General features: G+C 48.5%; 2 protein-coding genes and 1 long non-coding RNA gene across 3 annotated transcripts; 1 reads left to right on the plus strand and 2 right to left on the minus strand.

The window, feature by feature from the left end:
• Positions 1-7,898: 7,898 nt before the first annotated feature.
• On the minus strand, positions 7,899-8,909 carry Prr9 (proline rich 9). Its single transcript, XM_015502684.2, has 2 exons — positions 8,756-8,909; positions 7,899-8,310 (listed from the first exon to the last, which is right to left on the minus strand). The coding sequence occupies exon 2, from the start codon at positions 8,288-8,290 to the stop codon at positions 7,940-7,942; it is 351 nt and encodes a 116-aa protein (XP_015358170.1). The 5' UTR covers positions 8,291-8,310; positions 8,756-8,909; the 3' UTR covers positions 7,899-7,939.
• A 480-nt stretch (positions 8,910-9,389) lies between these two features.
• LOC125620269 lies at positions 9,390-16,945 on the plus strand. The gene is made up of 4 exons (XR_007351885.1): positions 9,390-9,502; positions 10,297-10,399; positions 10,622-10,877; positions 15,802-16,945. It is a non-coding gene; the product is annotated as an uncharacterized LOC125620269 (long non-coding RNA).
• Positions 16,946-19,252: 2,307 nt separating this feature from the next.
• Positions 19,253-19,564, minus strand: Lelp1 (late cornified envelope like proline rich 1; the record flags this gene model as incomplete). The annotated part of the gene is made up of 1 exon (XM_015502659.2): positions 19,253-19,564. A coding segment is annotated over exon 1 (312 nt), but the record flags the coding sequence as incomplete, so codon positions are not given.
• Between the last annotated feature and the right edge of the window lie 1,329 nt (positions 19,565-20,893).

Consider the following 20,893-nt stretch of genomic DNA (forward strand, 5'->3'; position numbering starts at 1 on the left):
CTGAGGCAGGAGAATCACAAGTTCAAGGCCAGCCTGAGCAACATATCGAGGCCCAAAGCAATTTAGTGCGAACCTGTCTTAAAAAGGGCTGGGGATGTGGCTCAGTGGTAGAGGTGGGTTAAATCCCTAGTCCAAAAAAAAAAAAAAAATTTCCTTACTGTGGTCTCTGAGGCCATGTGGGGTCTGTGTCCATCTACAGACCTCCTGCCACCATCTTGGGTCTCATTCTCTTTCTCTTTGTTCCTTTACAAAAAGCAGACTTTCCTCCCATATCAGTACCTTGGAATGCTTTGTTTTCTGTTTGTAATTTTTTCATCTTCTTTTCACTTAGGCAATTCCTAAATTCACTGTTTTCTACACCCTGGAATGCCCCTTCATCCAATGTGACAGCATTTAGAATTATGTTTTTACTTTTACTGGTGTTTGTTATACTGATTGTATATTTTGCCAGATTGTGTGCTCTGAGTGCAGAACGGTGTTTGCCCATTTACCACTGCATACTAATACCTGGGATGAAGTTTGGCATGCAATATTTGCTCAAAAATGCATATTGAGCAATAGATTGATGCAGGAAGCTTGCCTCACTATTAGACCAAATTTTATCAAAGGGGGGGGGAGATTTTAAGTGATTTCAAGTATAATACAGACTCTGAAAACTGCCTGGATTTGAGGCTCAGCTTTCTGAATTGTTATCTGTGAAATCATAAGTTATTTCCTTTTTAGGTTTCTTGTCTCTAAAATAATCATACTAATATGATCTACTTCTTTTGCTTGTTGGGAGGATTATAATAGAAGCCAATATACACAAAGTGCTTAGAGAATATCAGCTACTTAGTATTTGCCACCACCATCATTATCACTGTTATTTTGATTATTGTCTCTGCTCTCTCCTGGGTGCAGGAGTCACTGCAACATCTTGGGCAGAAAGTCTTGCAATTCTAGCAACAGGGAATATTTCCCCTGAAATCATGAGTCACTGCTAATGACATTCTAATCCATTTCTTTTAGAATTGCCTTCTTTGGCATGTAGCTCAATGTCAACAGTAACTCTCTACTAGTAGTAATCATCAGATTAACCTTCCATATTTTACCAGTCACTACCTACTTCCACAAATATTTGCTCCATGTAGGACGAGCGTGAGTGGGTGAGCATCAGTTTAGTTTCACAGATGCAGAAGTTGAGGCTGGGAGATTTGCCCAAGATCATGAAGCTATTAAGTAACCCAGTTCTCCATGAAAAAGAGAAAGGTCCAGAGGGAGCTGCTTGGCATGGAGGGTGCATATGAATATCCACTGTGAACAGGAAAAAATGGAAAACTTTTCTGTATTTCATGTTTGTTTTCTAACTTATACAATGTTAGGATGCTAGTGTATATCTATTGTTTTTTTAAAGTCTAGTTATTATTTGAATGTTCTTAAATAAACCTTTCAACTCTTTTATTAAAGTATATTCAGAAAAGTGGACATATCTAAGTATACTGTTCAATAATTGTCACAAGCTGACATATGAGGTAAGTAGCCCCCCCCAATGTGAGGAATCAGAACTTTCCCCTGGGACAATTGTCCCCTTCCTATTCCCTCTACCTGCTACCATCCCATGCCCAACACAGGATGACCACTATTTGATCTTCATGCTGAAATATTTTTATTACTAGGCTGTGCAACATAAAAACTTGGGGCTTGGGAAGAGTACAGATTTCTTTCTGATCACTTAGACCACTTTTCTTCTGAGACCACTTGTGGGAGAAGAAATTTCGTTCTTTTGTGCTGGACAGGATTCTGGAAGTAGGGGCAAATGGAGGGGCAGGTGAGGACCTTGCTGGTTCTGTCCAAGGTTTGAGGAGAAGCTTCTGCTGTGCCCAGGACCAGTTCTCTCCTGCCCTGTGTGATGTTTCTAGACCCTGCCATCCCTTTACCGATTGGTCAACTGAGACTATTTCACAGCATTCAGAGAGAAAGGAAGCCGGTGGTAATCTGTAAGCAGTTCAAGCACAAGAGTGTGTGAGACTTAAAAGATTTAAAAAGAAATCCGGCCCAAACTTCCTATAATCTTTTTGGCTAGACATTTGTCCTCGGTTGGTACACTTTCAGTAATGATGAACTCATTCAAGCATGAGCACCCCATTTCATTTCCTGGGTTGATTTATTCCCGATATGAGCAGAAAACTGCTTTTCTGTGCCCTCAACCATTGATCCACAGTCTTCTCTGATCACGAAGTCCACTGCTGCTTCTTTAACATTTTGGGAAGTCTGAGGGCAGCGCTGTGTGCCTCTTTACATCTTCTTATCTCTGAATGAAATATCCCATCCTTTAGCCATTGCTTACACGACAAGGCACCTGGGGGTCTTGCCCTTTTGCTCACACTCATTTGGATGCACTGAAAGTTGGTCAGTGTCCACCTTACGCTGTAGCATCTGGAGTGGGGCTCCCAAGGCCATCTGATCCACAGGACTTCCTTGTCATTGCTATTCTCTCTGCTCACACTTGCCTAGACCCTCAAATGGCTGGCTCTGACCTCCATAAAAGGGAATTTCATATGGTTCATCCTGATGATTTTTAATGCATCTCTTTTTTATTCTATCAATCACATTTCGACTCAGTTTCTTCTCTGGCTGCTCTGACCACCTTATTTTGTTTGCTTCATTTCTTATTTATGAACCTCCTTAGTTGCTTCTCGACTGCCTTCCCTGCTTACGCAAGCCTTGGGAGACAGGGACCGTGCATCTGGTCCACCACTCCACCTCCAGTGCTGGGTACAGAGGTTGGCACACAGAAGGCTCTCAACCCCCCTGCCCACTTTTAAGGAAAATCCTGAGGTGGTGGAGTCTAGATTTAAATTCTGCAACCTGATTCCTGAGCCTGTGTCGGTCCGAGCCTTCATGCTCATTGCTCCCTGTCATCACTTCCTGAACTCTGTTTTGCGCATATATCCTTCCTCTCTACTGTGGCAGATTCCATATCTCTGCTGCCCTGCCTCTGCAAGTGCCCTACATTGGCCCCAGTGTGTGCAGCTGCCTCTGACCAGGCCAGGCTGGGAGTGGCCAGTAGAAGGCAGAGTATATCTATGGCCATTAGGGGGCGCTGTTGGGAAGAGAAAAGCATTCCCAGTGGTTTCCATAGGAGAGCAACCAGCTGGGGAATGAGGAGACCATGCAGCTACCTGCCTCTTTCCCCAGCATCTCCAGGAGAGAAAGAAGAGCAAGAGTGGACAAGTCCAGATATGCTGCCCATATGTTCTGAGGTTAACGATGGCAGTGGGGTAGAAAAAGTGGGAATATCCTTGAGTATCCCCCCTGTCTGAGTTGGGATCTGCCAGTGCATGTTCCACAGGACCTGCCTGCTCATCTAGTGTCCCCTTCCCCATACCCATGGTAAATGGGGCTCTGAATGGTCCAGCACCTGGGCACTAACCCCTCTGGGACGGCAATGTTACAGAAGAGTTGCAGGGGCTATTAATTCTTTCCCCAGAGGGAGCGTAGCCTGCTTTCCCTCTGTGCTCCAGCATCATGTCTCGTACACAGGCATGAGATTAGGGCAACCAGTCACCTCAGTGTGTCGGGGTGAGTGGGTCCCTAGGATGCAGGAATTTCAGTGTGAAAATTGGGACAGCCCCAGACAAACCGAGATGAGTTGGTTGCCTTATTAATAAGAGAGGTTCCCAGGTGACTCCACAGATGAGAATTTTCCTTTGTCCTTGTCATCCACACATACGCAGTTTTGGGGGGGGGTGCATAGACCTCCAGGAATAGAGCAGGTGCATGGAGCCCAAGCGACAGGCACAGGGACCTGCCTTCCTGTATACCTAGGAAATGGGCTGGACATCATGGAAGGCTCTCTGGAGGAGGCAACTCTGAAACCTGTGGGTTCGCAGACACAAGACATGTGTGGGGGTGTGATCCCTGGGTTGGAGAGCGGCAGGCTGAAGGAGGCTGAAGTGGGTTGTTGGGTGGAAAAAGAGGTGGGTCCCTTGGGCACAGAGGAGGAAGGAGACCGAGATGACAGAGAAACAGAAATAAAGGGTGAAGAGGCTAAGATGGACCCCCGCTGAGAAGATTGGTCTTGGAAGGCAGTGAGGAATTAACCTAAGGTGCTATTTAAGGCTGAAATATTTGTGGTTGCCCCAAACATATTAGGAAAGCTCAAAACCGGGGGAGTTACTTCACTGACTTGTCCTTCTTACTTTTTAGTGTTCAAGTTGTTGGTCACACGGTCTTAAATTTGGGCCCTCCGAAGAGCTTCCCAGGAGTATTCTAGAAGCCTATGAACCTTCTGTGTCCTGACTTTGGGGAACACTCCTGTTCATGGGGTACTGCTTCTATAAGCAGCTCCTGCCACCATCAAACGGATCTCATTTATAAGGAAATTCTTAAACTGAATAAAAATTTATGACATCTGCCCATGGGTCCCAACTCTGTTATGGTTTGATGGAGGAGTTCCCCAGGAGCTCACGTGAGAGACAAAGCAAGAAGGTTTAGAGGAGAGATGATTGGGTTACGAAAGCCCTAACCCAATCAGTGAGTTACCCCTCTAATGGGATCAACTGAGTGGTAACTGAAGGCGGGTAGGGTGGGCTGGAGGGGTGGGTCACCGGGGATGTGGCGGTGGGGTATGTCTTCTCCCCCTGGCAAGTAGAGTCTCTCTCTGCTTCCTGATCCTCATCTGAGCTGTTTCCCTGCCATGATGTTCAGCCTCACCTCCAGCCTTGAGGTATGGACCTCTGAAACTGTGAGCCCCCAAATACACTTTCCCTCCTCTACAATTGGTCTGGTCAGGTCTCTTAGTCACAGAAGTGAAACAGCTGACCAAAACATTGTCCTTTAGCATGTCACAGAAATAAAAGGCACTAGAAATATTTGAGGACAACTCTCATGCTCCCTAGGATATTTTCTTCTTCAGACTAAATATATTTCAGCAGTTTCTGAGATGAAGATCTTTCAGGCCATTGTGCTACTTGTCTGCCCCTCCCATGCTGTCACGGGGCTCTAGAGGGGGCAGGGTGCCGTGGCCCAGGGGGTTCTTCATAGATACCTGCTGAATGGATGGGTGAATCCATGTCGCCCTCCTTTGAACTTGTGTCCGTCTGTATTTCTCTCTCTTGGTACGCGGAGCCCACGGTCCGCTATTGATCACCTACTGGATCAACTGTCAACTAGAACCTTTGACCTCTGGGACTCTCCTGGTAATGCTCCTTCCCCCTTAAGGGCTCCAGCTGTCACCTGTGGCCTCTGGACTTTGTAGCTGTGGTCTGAGTCTATGTCATTAGAGTCAGACCTGCAGCAGTAGTCTGGGCAGGGGCTGGGTCAGAGCTCTGTGAGCGCAGGGAGGTGGGGGAGTTCCCAGGACAGCTGGCCGCTTGGAGTCTGTTCTCCTATCTGCCATCAGCAGGCCCGTCCCCTTCCATCTGCTGAGGCCTCCTCCGTAATCACCAGGTTGCCCCTCTATCTGATACGGCTAGATTCTCCCTGCCCATCAGTCTACACTTCTCTCCACTGTGGTTGTGTGATCTTGGGCTCCAATCTGTCTTTAGTGTCAGAGAACAAAGACATTTTTTGGGCTTGAGCTAAGCTAGAGACTGGGTCTATGAGCCTCCCTTAGCCCAATGAGAAGCTTCACTGAGAGGAGAGTCTTTCTGCAGGTCTTGATCCTGTGGAGTAGCTGGGCCCCGAGGAGTAGCTGGACCTTGGGAGCAGCTAGGTCCTGGAGAGCAACAGGCTTATTCGGAGGTTGGAAAATGAATGGAAAAACCAATTCCCACCAGCCAGGGAGGCCAGAGAAGAATGACTCAGGGATTTGAGATATCCCAGAGATTTGAGGAAAGGTGTGGCCTGCAGAAAATAGAGCTTTTGGCTCTGCACAGGGATGCTGGCCACCTGGTTCACCATCTCCAGCACCTGGAACCGTGCCTGGCATTTGGCGAGTGATCAGGGAACTTGTTGGGTGGAAGAATGAGCCAATGAGGAGACAGTTACTGTGAACCTCTTCTGTGTGTCATGGGCACTTTTGTCAGGCAAGGAAGGGCTCTGCGGAGGAGTCATAGCAACGTGGTTTCATCACTCCCTGGCTTTATGAGGCCAGTCAAACCCCTGAACCAGACCAGCGGAACTCCCTGAAGCCGCTGTTAGGATTCCCTTAGAGGATGTCCCCAGAGCTCAGGGCCTGGCCCGGCCACCCGCAGACTCAGGGAGTGTGGGATGCTCCGTGTTGCCTTTTGAAATCTTCCCCCAAAGAATGCCACGGTTCTATCTTATTCCAGAATGATCTCTAAGATGGGGAGGCCAGTCTGACTCAGAGCTGAAAGGTCCTCAGTTCAGCCAAACCTCTGAGACGTGGGCTTCAGGAGCCTTCAGGGAGAGGCTGACCTGCGGTTTCTCCTCACATGGACTGGGTAGGGAGTGTGGCCAGGGGATGGATCAGGAGGGCCCCTTCACCCCTCAGGAGGCTGGCCCTTGACCTGGCCCTTCCTCTGGGCCCAGGTCACACCTGTGGACACTGCTGAGGAGGCAGATATTTGGCTCTTTCAGGTCAGGCCTGAACTTCTCAGCCCTTTCACACAACCCGAGGTCGCAGCCTATGCTTCCTCCCCAGGCAGAAGAGTGACAGGGTACAGCCAGGTGACCTAGGCTGTCTGGCTTTTCTGAAAGCTGGCCAGATGGCAGGGCAGACCACTTTGGTCCTCAAGCCTGTTCTCCCCAGAGGCATGTTTAGTTCTTCCCTCTCACACTGATGCTGTGCGTGTAGGTGTGTGGGTGGATTTGGGGTGCCGCTTCCCTGCCATTTCCCTCCTCCCCATGTCAGCCCTTTCCTCGGAAAATCAAGACTCAGAGAGGGAAGATGTTGTAGAAGAAATGACCCTGGGTCTGGGCTGAGGGTGGCTGGTCCCAGCCTCATGCTGAGCTTCCTCATGGGTGAGCCTTGAAGAGGAGGTGAGTGGGTGGCCAGGGACCTGGAGGAAGGCTCTGTGGGGTGGCCAGGGACCTGGAGGAAGGCTCTGTGGGGTGGCCAGGGACCTGGAGGAAGGCCTTTTGTTGTCCCTGTGATGTCTACTTTTTATTCCCACTTGGATTTCCCTCCCAAATGGAATACAATGATGACCACAGGGACATCAGGCGATGGGAGGTAGAAAGGAACGAGCACGTGTCAAGTCAGAATCAGACTCAGGATCAGCTTTATTGTATGTACGTTACCTTCACCAGGGAGAAGAAGGTAAGGAAGCTGGAGAGCAGACCAGCTCATATCAGAGGGACACAAATCACATCCGTAAAGAGTGTACATGGTGAAAATCAAGGGCCCCAAACAGACCTGCTAGGAAGCTCAAAGATTGGCAAGGACCCAAACATCCCATTTGTATTTCTTTTTGGGCTATTTGGACTCAATCGTTTACATACTTTTGTTTCATTTTTTTTTTAAAAAAAACACACCCAACATTGCAATGTCCAATCACTGGCTCTCAGGATGCAGAGACAAAATGACTTAGTTTTTGATCTCTGCACCACCACCAACCTCCTCTTCGGGACACCCATGGTCGTGGTGGTGATGATAAGTGCAAAGTCCGTCAAGTTCAGATGGTTTTGAGGCTTGAATGAGTGCCTGCCGCTGTGGAAGACGAAGGAGTTCTTGGTCATTACAAGCCCAGGTTTAGGTGGATTTTTGGCTCAAAGGACTGTGCTTGGCTTCAGTGGTGTCCCTTGTTAACTACACCTTTTCTACATTTGAGCCCTTCCACGATGGCCGAGAACAATACTTATTCATGGAGGCTGATGAAACACGGAGAGAACTGTCTTCAGAGACAGGGATCAAGTCCTGGAATACTGAGGAGGCCAGAAGGCCAGAGGGTACATTGCCCACAGGGACACCCACAGGAGAAGGTCACCAGAGCAGGGGCTGGGGTTGGATTTTTTCTGTGGGCCATCTTCTTGGCCCCAGATGGCATAGGAGCAGCTACTTCCCCTTGCCAGGGGATGAGCACTTCTCCTGGACCTTCTGTGGGCAGACCTCCACACACTTCGTCTGGGCAGGCTCCTGGCACGGCTCCACGCACTGAGGCAGACACTGGTCTTGGCATGGAGGTAGGCATGGGTCTTGGCCTTGTTGTGGGCAATTTTCTTGGCTTAACTCCTGGCACTGAGGAAGACACACATCCTGAGCTTGTGCTGGGCACTTCTCTTGGCAGGGGTCCTGGCGTGGGGGGAGGCACACCACCTCAGCCTGGGCCTGGCACCGCTCTTGGGTCTTTTGCAGACACGGAGGGGGTGCACACGGCTGCTTGCACTGCTGGCCACTGAAGGACATTTTAGGGTGATTTGTAGGATCTGAAACAAACACCAGCTTTGAAATGCTCTGCATTAAAAGTCCCAGACTGGAAACAGGCGAGGCATAAAAAGTTGAGACAGTGACGGGGAATGAATGATCATTAATCCTTATTTCTCCTTCTATCGAGGTCTCAGTTCCTTGTGACACCTGTCTCTGAGCTGGAAACAGATTTTTGTTTGGATAGTCATACCCCGAAACCCTAGTCTCCCCATAGAACTTACCTTTCTATTCAACTTGACTGATCCTTTTGGAGTCAGGTGAAAGAGACTAGACAGAATGGTTTGAGAAGCCCAAGAAATGGCAAACCACTTCAAAAATCAGAAGAAAATACCCTGCAAGGGAGGAGCAGAACAGGGGCTTCCCAAAGATGCAGTAGGGGGGAGAGAGAGAGAGAGAGAGAGAGAGAGAGAGAGAGAGAGCGAGCGCACAGATACCCCCACTTACCTGTCTTCAACGAGACTCAACCAAGGATCTGGATGGCAGAACCAGGCAAGATGGGGACGTTTATATAGTCCTTGGTCTGGCTTCCTGCAGGACCGACAGGCCACGTGGGTTGAGGTCCTAATTGTGGAGTCACCATAACGAGCTTCCTCTGAAATCACGAACGGTTTGAGTCACTGCTTGGGATGCCTGTTAATCAGCCTGCATTTTGGCCTCTGGGTCCTCACCAGACCTCAGCAGGGAGGGGCACCTCTCAGATCTTTTCCATCAGTGGCAGCAGGAAAAGAATGTTCATCAAATGTTATCTCAGTCTGTTAAACCAGGGTTGAAGTTCTTGGTCTGCCCAAACTGGCTCCGGATGTGGTGAAAGATAAGATCCACCTTGCTCATCTCATCTTCACCAATGGGAAGACTTTTCTAAGGCCCGGGGTCTGTCTGGGCCAGGGGATTACATGGCCTATCCATTGGATGCCTCTTCATGGAGCCTGGAAAGTTATTCTTCCAGACCCAAAGGTTCCAAGCAAACCAGGGGCCGACAGTCTTCTGGATAGAGTGCTTTTTCTGCATAAAGGTCCTGAGGGAAGTTGGAGTGATTTGTTGCTCTTGGGCTGGGAAGTGGGGTGGAGGGGATGAGAAAGGCGGGAGAGGGCAGGCCATCGTCATCTTCTCAACCTTGATTTATGACAGACTTCTGAAAGTGGAGTTGCTCACGGAGTTTTCATAGTGACCCAGAAGACAGGTTGGAACAAGGTCAGTCTGTCTCCTTACTTTCTGGAAAGCTTTTTCTTGGAATTCAGGTCAATAAAATCCAAGGGATGAAAGGAAAAGTTTCAAAGCAAACACACCCAGTTTTCTCCACCTCTACACCCTGGTTGAGTCCACCCGAGGTGCTGTCCTTCCCTGTGTCTGCTGAAACGCTGAGCATTCTGAAAGTTCCACTCGGGTCTATCATCACCCAAGAGCCTTTTCTGGTTTCTGTAAACCAGAAATAAATTCCTGTCTTCACGAACTCCTAGAGCATCTCGTGTTTGTGCTATTTTTATGCCATGCATTGTTGCTATTAGGAATTCCGGTCATTTGTGTGCAAGATCGTATTATTTTCCTGGGTTGTAAGTTTCCAGAGCGTAGAAGCTATGCCCTGGGTATAGTCAGTGGAAGAGGATGGAAGGCAGATGAGTACTGATGTGGTTAGCATTAATGAAGGAATGGGAGGGTGTGGGAGACAGTGGGGAATAGGGGACTTTCTCCTTTAATGGAAAATGGTTAAAGATTAGTAATGAAAGACGCCCCTCGTCCACAAAGTAGAGGCTTTGTGTTTGCTAACTTTGACCAAATCCCAGGGACTTTATAAATGATGATGCTCCACTCCTCCCATGAACTTTAGGTCCAATTAAAACCTTAACTTGAAAGAGGTCGGTTTAGGTCGTTTCCTAAGAAATAGGTAAAATAAGGAGTGCCTTTGAACGTTTTTATTGGTTTGGGATGCGTGATGACTGAAAAGTTCTTAAAAGGTGGGGAGACCAAGTGGTACTTTGGGCTTTTAGGACTGGTGCAGGTAGGATTGATGGGCCGCGCTTGGTGACCCGGTGGGAGACAGAGGCCTGGGGAAGAATGTGGAATTCCTGTGGGTCCATCTGAAGATCCAAGGTCAGCTGGGGACTCGGGGTGCTGCACAGGGTGGAGAGGTTCTTCTCCTTTCTCTTTTCTCTCCCTCCCTCCCATCCTTTTCCTGTTTTCCCCTATTCTTTCTCTCCCTCACTGTCTCCTTTGTCTTTTCTGTGGAATGGGGTTTAAGACACAGAGCAACTCTCCTGGGTCCTAGAGGGCAGGAGATTCTTTACCACTGAATTTATTAATTTATTCTTTCAGTCATTCGTGGCCTGGGTTTTAAGCAGTTCACAGTTTCCTGAAGAAGATAGGAAGAGGCCAGTCCCCACGTCTCAGAAGGAAAACCCCTCATTGATCTTGAGTGGAAGGTCCCGGAAGACTTCAGGAGAAGAAATATGCGCTATGTCTTACTGGACAGTAGGAATCACCTAGGCAAGGACCGCGGACAAGGGCATTCCAATCAGCCTCGAAGAAGGAAGGAGTCTTGTCAGGAGGCTGTTGAAGTACCGAGGCCCAGGTGAGAGGAAACGAGAATCCGAGGCTGACTTCGGAAAGGCATGGGTGATGAGTGGGGGAGGCCTGATTAGGATTTCCAGAATTTTCTGAAGCAGATGCATAAGAGAGATGACCTTGCTGTGTCACATACACTTCTGTGGCTTTGGTTGAGCCCAAGGAAAAGTAGGCGAAGGAGTGATGAGCAGAACAATGGAGCAACCAGGTCTCATGTGCTCAGGTCGTGGGGTGAATCCAGTTAGATAAAACCCAGAGTGTGACTTCTCTAGAAGGCTTCCCTGCCTCGCATTGAATTGATTAATGATGGAACATTCTTAAAATTGACCCCAAAAGTCCTGTGGAAGGCAGAATAGTGGCCTCCCAAAGTTGTCCGCACACTAGTCCCTAGAATCTGTGAATGTGTTATGACCTTGAAATAGAGAGATTATCCTGGATTATCTAGGAGGGACCAGTGTACTCACAAAGATCCTTAAAATGAGTTTTACTTGGACATAAGGAAGAATGAAATGTGTTACTTGCTGGTGAGTGGATGGAACTGAGAACACCATGCTGAGTGAACGAAGCCAGATTTATAAAGCCAAGGGGTCGACATTTTCTCTTATATGAGGAAGCTAGAGGGAAATAAGGAATTAAAAAAAAGGGGGGGGGTGTCCCAGGAAGACAGAAGGGAGAACAGGGAGTCAAGAAAGAGGAACGAGGGAGAGGGAGGAGGGATGGGAAAGGGGGGAACTGTGGGAGGGGGCTGACCAAACTGTGCTATGTGCAGGAATGAGCAGACCACAACAGATTCCACTTTGATGTACAACTATAATGTTAAAAAATTAATAGAAGGAAGACTAGTGGAATAGAGGAAGGGAATCGGAAGAGGAGAGGGAAGGGGTCATACTGGGGACTGGAACGAAGCAAATTCTGTTATATGCATTTATAAATATGTCAAAATGAATCCCACAATTATGTCTAACTGAGATGCGCTGATTAACAAAAAGGAAAATAGAGTGGAAAGAGGGGGCATAAGAGTCAGTGTCCAATGTGAAAGACGTACTTGACTGGCTACTGCGGACTTTGAAAATGGAAGGACAGCATGGATCTCCAGAAGCCGCAGCAGCATTCTGACCTCTAGAGCTATAATACTGTACCTTCTTGTTGTTTCAAGCCCTTCCCTTTGTGATAACTTGTTATAGCAGCAGTAAGAACACATACATCTTCAGTGTCTGAGGCTCTTGGGAACTCTGAAGGGGGAAGTCAGTAAACAAGTGAAATCTCATCTTAGCATTCCCTCAGTTAAGTAGATTTTCTATTGTCACAGCAGTACCCTCAGTCAAAGGCTAGCTTTTGGTAAAGGAGACACAGGCATCTTGAAAAATAACTGAATTCTGGGCCCAGGACTGGCTCTATTACATAGAGTATGTGTAATACTGAATATAGCTTCCCAGAGCCTCAATTTCTTCCTTTGGAGAAGGTAAAATACCATTTCATAGATTTTTTTGTGAGCAATCAATTAGAGAACATATACACTGACACTCAGGCCATAGAGCTACATACAGGATGTTAGTGCAATCTTATTGGTTCAGGACTCACCTCCTCCGTGAAGTCTGTCTTGATTGCCCCAGTTCTCCTTGTTCTATGTCCTTTACTGTCACTTCAACATTTGGTCTTTGACTTGTACTTTTCTAATCAATGTGATGCCTAGACAGTGTATGACCTGGCTCTATCGGTGTAAGATGTATGAACTCTTGCCAGCTCCTGATCCTCTCTGGTCTGGATTTTCTTTCCCCTTTAGTACTAGGAATAAAACTCAGGGCCTTGTGCAAGGTAGGCAAGCGCTCTGCCACTGAGCTACACCCGCAGTTTTATTGTTATTCAAATACAAAAGTTTTAGAAGGATCCATTCCAGCTCTGACATTCTGTGACACTACAAGGTGGTCATGAATGGCGAACCCAGGTATCTGTGTGACTTTGTACGTGGATGCGTGTGTGTATGGCCCCTTCCTCCTTGATGGGGTTATAATGTTCCCACAGAAAGACCCAGTCTTTCATCCTCTGTATGCAGCAGGGGCCCAGCCAGGTGGCTTTTCCTAGGTACAGAACGGGAGTATTTGGGATTTAAGCCCCTCAAGAATCAATCTTAGTGGCCCAGTATCGGGGCTGTGGCTTGAATAGCTTTGGGGAGATCGCCCTGCCCCCAACATCTTAAGATGAGATGACTAATTAGTTTCTCTGGCTGTCCCCAGCCCTCCAGGGAGATTTGGGATAATCTGATTTAATGCCATCTGAGATTTCAGATTTCAGACTCTGGAGCTGTCATTACTGGGAGCCAGGGCCTAATTAGGGTCAGCAGAATAGACTCAGGTGTATGCAGGACATTGTTTTCCCCCCTGTTCCCATCAAATCTGCTTTGTTGAGATCATAAACGTTCCCAGACTCCTCTGATTCACTTGGCTGCATATTACAGGGTAGTGGGCTGATGAAGCCGAACCGCACAGAATGCCGCTCATCCTGTCTCCCGGGGAGCAGGTGCCTCTGGAGAGCTTACCCAGCTTGTGAATTCCTGGGCGAGAATCCACTGTTCCTCTCCCTTCCCTTCTCTTTGTGTCACCTACACAGGGGGTGTGAGTCACAGCCGCGGGTCACAGGCTCCTGGGGCCAGGGGGGATATAAGAGGCCACCTGATTCCACTTCCTTGTTGCAATCCCAGCACGTGCTTTATACGAGAGGCACAGAACGAGCCATCACCGCAAATGCTGAGGCCTCGTTCAAGGTCCTGTCGAGAGCTCGTGTCTGGTTTGGACAACGGGCATCGCTAAGTTGGGGAGTCTTAAGTTTCAAAAAGACATCAAGGATGCAGACCAACCGTGGCTCCTAACAGTTTGGGGAACATGAGAAGATAAACATATGTACATGTCTTCACCTTCAGGGGACCAGGGACCCCAGGTTAAGGGCCCCTGAGACAGGCAAAGGGGCGAAATGATATTTCCAAATGGCTTAGGTTTGCTGTTGGACTTCGTTCTTTTCCCTTTTGATCATCTTAAATCTGGGTTAGAAATCTTAGACTCTTCTGACAACCAACTCCCCGGTGACTTAGTTGTCTCCCTCTCTGGATCTTAGCTTCCTCCCTCGGTCACAGAGAGTCCTAAATGCCACATGCAGCTCTGATAATTCAGAGATGCAAAAGTCTCCCTCTGGCTCCTCAAGGAGCCTAACTTGGGAATGGAGTAGAGGGAAGGGCTCTCTATTTGCCTTCAAAGACATTTGTCACCCCTTCCTGGAATTCCCTCCTCCTCCAACCTGTGGCTTCGCACAGCAGATGGCAAGAAGCTCTTGCTTAGGTAGACGGGGCAGGACTTTGCGTTGACTCAGGTTTTCAGGTACCATTGGCACCTGGCGTTCTAAGCTCAGTTTCCCGTGCATAATTTTTTTTTTCACACGATCACTCCACTCTCGTCCCTCGATGGAACTTCTGTCTCATCCTTCAGGTGAAGAAGCTGAGACCTTTCCTCTCACTGAGGCTGAACAACTTTCCGGGGCTACACAGTGGGTCAGTGCAGAGCTAACTTGATACCTGTGTGATGTCACGCTCTTTCCCTTCACCCTGCTGCCTTCCCAGGGGAGAAAGGGCTCTGGGAAGCCTGCACGGTCGTCCCTGGAGAGGGCCAGGCAGGACCAGCATCTTGTGGCCTAACGAGAAGGTGGCCAAGGACAGGACTGGGACCAAGACTAGGCTGCCTTTCTTTCAGCCTCAGGCCCCCATAGTCAGTTCCTTCCCCTGTCTTCCCACTGCCAGATTCTGAGGATGACCATGTAGTCAGGTCGGGGAGCACAGGGGACAGAAGCTTAGTCCAGGGCCACTCACCCCTTTTTGGGAAAGTGCCCCCCAGTGCCACTGAGAACCTACTCATTTACTGTTACTGACTGTCGGCTTCCTGTGCCTGGCTGTCATCTTGGAGAGGTTAGGTCTAGGGAGAGAGTCAGATGATCAACAGGTGACCAGAACGTGGTATGAGAAGCATCCCAGGGAGGAAGGTGTGGATGCTGTCAGGGCTCAGGAAGGGACCTCTTGCCTGCCCTGGGGGTGGGAGGCGGAGAAGCTTCTTGGAGCAAGGGACCCCCGAATTGAGTTAAAAGATGAGGATTTGCTCATCTGGATCATTTACAGGAGGACTCAGTGGAGGAAGAATTGGAGAAGCACATATAAAGTCAGGAAGGCCAGAGACTCTGCCGTGGGTCTGAAATGTCAGCAGAAACCTGCCCCTGGCCTGCCAAGTTCTAGAAGGAGATGGGGAAGTGGTGAGCTAAGGCTGTGGAAGGAGGCTGGGGCCCTCGCCTGAAGACTTTTGTAGGCCGGGTCAGGTCATTTGAAGTGCTCTGTAGGCAAAGGGGAGGGGGCCTCCTTAAAAATTTAGGAGGAGAGTGTTGTGCTTGGTTTTGAGCCTTAGCAATGCTTCTTGGTTGGACTCAGTGGAGCTAGAGCTGGAGGAAGGTGAGCACTGAAAGCCGGTAAGAGCTTCCAGTGGTGTGGGTGAGAGACGACGAGGGCATTCCTGTTGGAAGAAGCCACCGATCCTCTGTCTGAGTGGAATTCCCTTTGAGCCCAGGAGAGAGCACATGGCTCAGGAGGTGAGAGGAGGATGTAGGTTTCATACATCTGGAAGACATATCCTGGCCTATATTTTACCATCAGTTCAAACCTTCTGAGACTTGAAGAATCTTTGTGTTTGGCAAATGGCTTTGCCATATTTACCGATTTTTTTTTTTTTTTTAGCTGAGCACCAACAGCTGTGACATAGAAGCAGGTATGACTGATTATCAGTGAAGTCTTCCAGAATGGGCCTTTGCTTGTGTCCCTGAGCTGGGACCTTGGGTCATGTGGAAGCAGGGCAGGAAAACTAGGGGCTGGTGTGATAATGACCTCTATCTTGCCATCTCCCCAGGTGCCATTCGCATGTGGACCTCGCAGATGCCACTAAGGTCTCTTTCAGCTTCAAAGCCAGACATTCTCGTGACACTGTGCCCAGCCCTATGAGAGCCTTGGCTCACCTCTAAGCCGGTTGCCTCCAGCTGTCCAGGTTTGGAAAAGCCTGGAAGGCCTCTCATCCAGGCCAGCTCTATTCTTGCCGATTCTTGAGAAGGTACAGTCCAGGGGATCCTATGGTGGTGTCTCCTTTCGGGACTGTCTGGCTGGACCCTCACGACTGCTTTGCCACGCGAGGAGGAGCCTAGTCCTGCCTTGCCTCGTTATCTGGGCACCATCCGGTTGGTGCTACACAGATCTGGTGATGTCACTCTTCAGGTGTTGCTTATTTACACAACCTTTACTGTTTGAGGCGGAGCCCTGGTGACCGCCGCTGGGGCTTGGAGTAATTACAGCATTCTGTGGAGAGGTGGAGCCCTCATCGCATTCTAGCCATCTTCCCCAGAATTGCCTTTGATCCAGTTCTTTCCTGGGAAAGTAGCCATTAGAAGATGTCTATCTTTGGTTTCATGGACACGGGAGAGAGAAATAAGAACGACATTGGCAAGGAGCACTTTCATGTTCTTAGAACTGGCTTCCTCCCAGTCTGTGCCCGGAGTTCTCAGACCCGGAAGGCCTCAGCCTCTGACCCGTGTTCTCAGGGAACCCCCCTGGAGGCCCGGGGCTGAGATCCTATGCCAGGAAGGAGGGAGCCAGGGTGAGGTCCCTTCCCCAGGGTGCATGCTCCCTAGGTGATCTTCTTCCCCAAGTCTTTCCAGGACTCCTGGGGGACCCCTCTGAAGTATCCATGTTACAAAACAAATGAAAGCACATTGATGAGAATCCAGGAATCGGTGAAAGTGAAAATACTTGTCATCCATAACCTACAACCCTCCAATAATGAGAACACCCACAAATTTCCTTGTTGCTATTATTGACAGAAGTTCTGGCTAAAGATAATTGCTATATGCTGTATGTCCAGTTGAGGTCTTACTTTTTTCTCTTTAGAACATTTTTAACAACCATGAAATATTCTATTAAATAACAGGTCCAAGTTTATGTAATCAAACCATGATATTTAAATTGTTTCTAAGTTACTTGATGATGATCACCTTTTTAAATATAGTTCCCCTGCATTTTGAAATTATTATTATTTTGTTTGCCTAGGTTTAATGAAGTGGGAACCAAAGACTGGATTGTGGTATGCTCTTAATATTCATTCCCATATTTGCCAAATTGTTTCCTAAATGATTTTTTTTTTCTTCTGGCACTGTGGATGGAGCCCAGAGGTGCTTTGCCTCTGAGCCACAGCTCCAGTCCTTTTATTTTTTATTTTTTTTATTTTGAGACAGGGTCTCTCTAAATTGCAGAGGCTCACCTTAAACTTGAGCTCCTCCTGCCTCAGCCTCCTGAGTTGCTGGGATTACAGCCATGGGCCACACTCTGCCTGAGAGTTTTCTAAAAGGATTTGTTTACATGCCACTCAACAGTGGCCCACTTTTTAGACACTGGGGGCTGGGGTTATTATTTAAAAGTGATTTAACAGATGCTAAAGGATGTCACATTATTCTCTTCTCTCTTCCTCCTCCTTCCTCCTCCCCTCTACCATTTCCTCCCTTCCCCTCCTTCCTCTTTCCTTCTTTTTGATTTCCTTTGGGGTAGGTGTGTTTTCCTCCTGTTATTATCAACAGTTGACCACAGTCCTGCAGTGCCCTAACCCAGGTAGCCAGAGGTCCCCAACCTCCAGCAGTCCTTTTCATGTGGCTCTGGAGTATGGGGACCTGGGGGTCCAGCCCCCATCTGTGCCAGGAGACCCTGAAGCCCAGGGTCTCTTCATGGTAGTGAAAGTGACTACTAGTTTTCACATCTAGAAAACAAGGGGGCAGCATCCTGAAGACCTTGTCTAGCTTTCTTGTGCTAAAATTGTCTTCTGCAACTAGCTGATTCCATGACCTGGGTCAGGAGGGGTCTCTGCTATCTTTTTCTTAGGCACAGTTTGGACCATCTGTCCCCAGCACACTCTGTGCTGTCCTGAACCATTCGCAGGTGTCCACTCTTCTCAGAAGCATGGAGAGCTATTGATGTGCCTTGATTCCATGGAGAACCAGCGGGCTCTTTCATGACCTCTTACCATGACAGCAGAGAATCCTTTTTCCTGTTAAATACTGTGGGCTGCAGTGATTCATGGCTGGTTTTATCTTGGTCATGGGTGGGCTCATGACCTTCTAGGTGGTCAGGTTCCTTTCCTGGAGGAAAGCATCCTGGTGTTCGGCCTGTCCACACGTTGGGTCTGCAGCTGGTCAAGGACCTTACCGTAGGACGGGGGCACTAGAAGACAATGGGAAGCACCTGAGGAGGACGAGGGAGACTGAAATGGCAGGGTGAATCCACTCACCCAGGCCCTGAAGCCCTGGCTTCTGCAGTTCTCATTCTACGTCCTCCTCCAATATCATTCTCGGTAATATGGACCAATAGATTCCCTTTTGTGAATTAAGCCAGTTTGGCATGGACTTTAACTCCTTGTAAATGATCCCTACTAACATGGCGGCTGTGAATGCCTTCCCTGTTTATCCCTAATTGGGGTCTACCCAAATGCAAAGCTATTTTTTTTTGTATTTGAGTTTTTATTTTGAAATATTATGGATTCACAGAAAATTGCAAATAGAGAGGTCCCATGTACCCTTCACTGAAAAATTCTCTCCATAGTGACATGTTACATAAATATAGTTCAGTACCAAATCTAGGCAACTAACACAACTCCTTTTCTTTCTTTCTTTTTTTTTTTTAAAGACTGTCTATTTGTGTGTGCACAGCGGTGCATTAGAACATGACCAGTGTGCTCAGAAGACTCACAGCCTCACCAAGAAGAGGAGTACAGAGAAGTCAAGTACAGGTGTGATGAGTGTTATCCCTGCACTAGGCAGTGGGACCACCAACAGCAAAAGTGGTACCAGGTCTTTTCCTGAGCCTTCCTGGATCTTTTGCCAACATCCCACCCCTTTCTCCTCCTCATACCTCTCTTTTTTGCTTCCTGGGGTTACACTCTCTACCAGCCTCTGCCATGTCTACGATTCTCCCACTCTTGGCTGGTGTTCCCTGGGGACACCCTTCAGAAGAGGCGCCTCTCTCTAAGCACAGATGGGTAGGGACAAAGAGGGGGCTGGTCCTTGAAGGTTGCATGGCAGTGGAGGGTCTGGGGTTCTGGCCTCATTCCCCAGGGATTGCCTCTTGGTAGCTCTGTGCTTTAAAACAGCAGCAAGCTAGACTGACGTCCACCAAACACCGAGACACCTTGTGCAGCAGAGGAACAAGTTTACTGGTCACGTCATCACTTCATGGTTTCAGGTCCAGCCCAGATCATTGCACATGGTGATGGTGGTGGTGGTGGTGGTGTTAGTGGTGCCCACAGTGCTTCAGTCTGAGGGTGGGCAAGGAGGTGGGCAAGGAGGTGGGCAAGGAGGTGGGCAAGGAGGTGGGCACTTGGGAGAGCAGGGCTTGGGACAGGGCTTGGGAGGACATGGTGGAGGACATGGTGGGGGGCATGGCGGAGGACATGGCGGGGGGCATGGCGGGGGGCACGGGCACTTTGGCGGTGGTGAGCACTTTTCTCGCGGGCACTTGTCGGAGCAGCGTTGCAGCAGCTTCTTTAGACAGCTGGGCTGGCATTTGGACTCACACTTTGGTTCACACCTGGGATCGCAGTACTTGGGTTCGCTAGATCTATGCTTATCATCATTCGACATGGTTTCTTGAGTAGGTAGGCCCTGCAAAGAAACACGAGACAGGTTGTCGGCAGGAGAGGACTGGCACAGCTCCCGTACACCTCCTCCCACCTGGTTCTGAAGGACTCTTCCTGCCTGGGCCGGGGCTCTAGAACCTCTCGTTTAAGAGCTGTCCTCACCCTCGTCGCAGACTCGGATTGCTTTTTCTTATCCTGTTTCCATTTCAGAGACTCTAGTGGGAGTTCTTAACCTGGGGTGCTGAGATGTGCCACACCCCACCTCCACGAGAACTGTACTTCCAGCTGGGTGGGTGCAGTGTTACACACCCGCAGCCCCCAGCTCCAGCAACTTAGCAAACCAGGTCTCAAAATGTAAAAAAGAAAAAAGAAAAAAAAGGGCTGGTGATCAAGCTCAGTGGTCAAGTGCCCTGGGTTCAGTTCCCAGTACCATGAAGAGAACTATATTTCCACATAGTTGGTATCATGTGTTTTAGGGAATTCACTTAAACCATTATTTCAAGGATCCATAAGTCTGATGGTCCTTCTAAAGTCTTCCTGGCACAGCAAAGATTTTAAAGAACTTCTGGAAGGCCACTTCCCCATCCCTCGGGAGATAAATGGAAAGTTCACTAGTGGACTTTGGAATTCAAGACTCTTCTTTCAATTCTGTGTCCTACTTAAGCTGCCCAAATCTTGAAAATTAATTTCTTCTCTGGAAGACTGAGCCAGGGAAGGTAATCAAACCCCATGGCCACTCTAGATGGGCCCCCTCCCCGGCCTCCACCCAGATTCCGCTCAGTGAGTTAGGATAAGGGAAGAAGAAGAGAGAAGGAGAGGGATAAGGAAAGTTTAATTTCTCAAAAACATGAATGTTAGAACCACAGAGTGTGATTTCCAGACGGGAATTCCTTTCCTCCTCTGTTGGGTTTGCCCCTAGCTAGGTGTTTGTCTAAGGAAAGTTTAGTTTCTGGATATGGATAGGGCGTTCCAATCTTTGACAGTACTTCGAATCGGATCTAATTGGTATGCCTTTGAGTTCCTGTAAAGAAAATAAAAATAAACATAAAATAAAAAATAAAATTTGTATCTAACTTAGCTTTCTTTTCCCCAAAAGTTCGGCTCTCTGGGGGAGGCCGAACTCTAAAAATTGTTCAGGCTCTCTATTCCAAGGTGAATTTCTTGCTACTGCAAGGGACAGGAAACTGTCACCAAACAAATCCCTCCCAACCCTGCTCGCTGCCTGGGGTGCTGCAGGTCACTGTCAGAACAGGAGGGGCAAAAAGAGCAGCCGTTTCCAGTTGTCCTGATGCCACTCACCCCTTTGTGTTGGTAGTGAACTTGAGAAGTAGGC

This window comes from Marmota marmota, unplaced genomic scaffold (genome assembly GCF_001458135.2).
Source record: "Marmota marmota marmota unplaced genomic scaffold, marMar, whole genome shotgun sequence".
In the NCBI taxonomy this organism is placed as follows: Eukaryota; Metazoa; Chordata; class Mammalia; order Rodentia; family Sciuridae; genus Marmota; species Marmota marmota.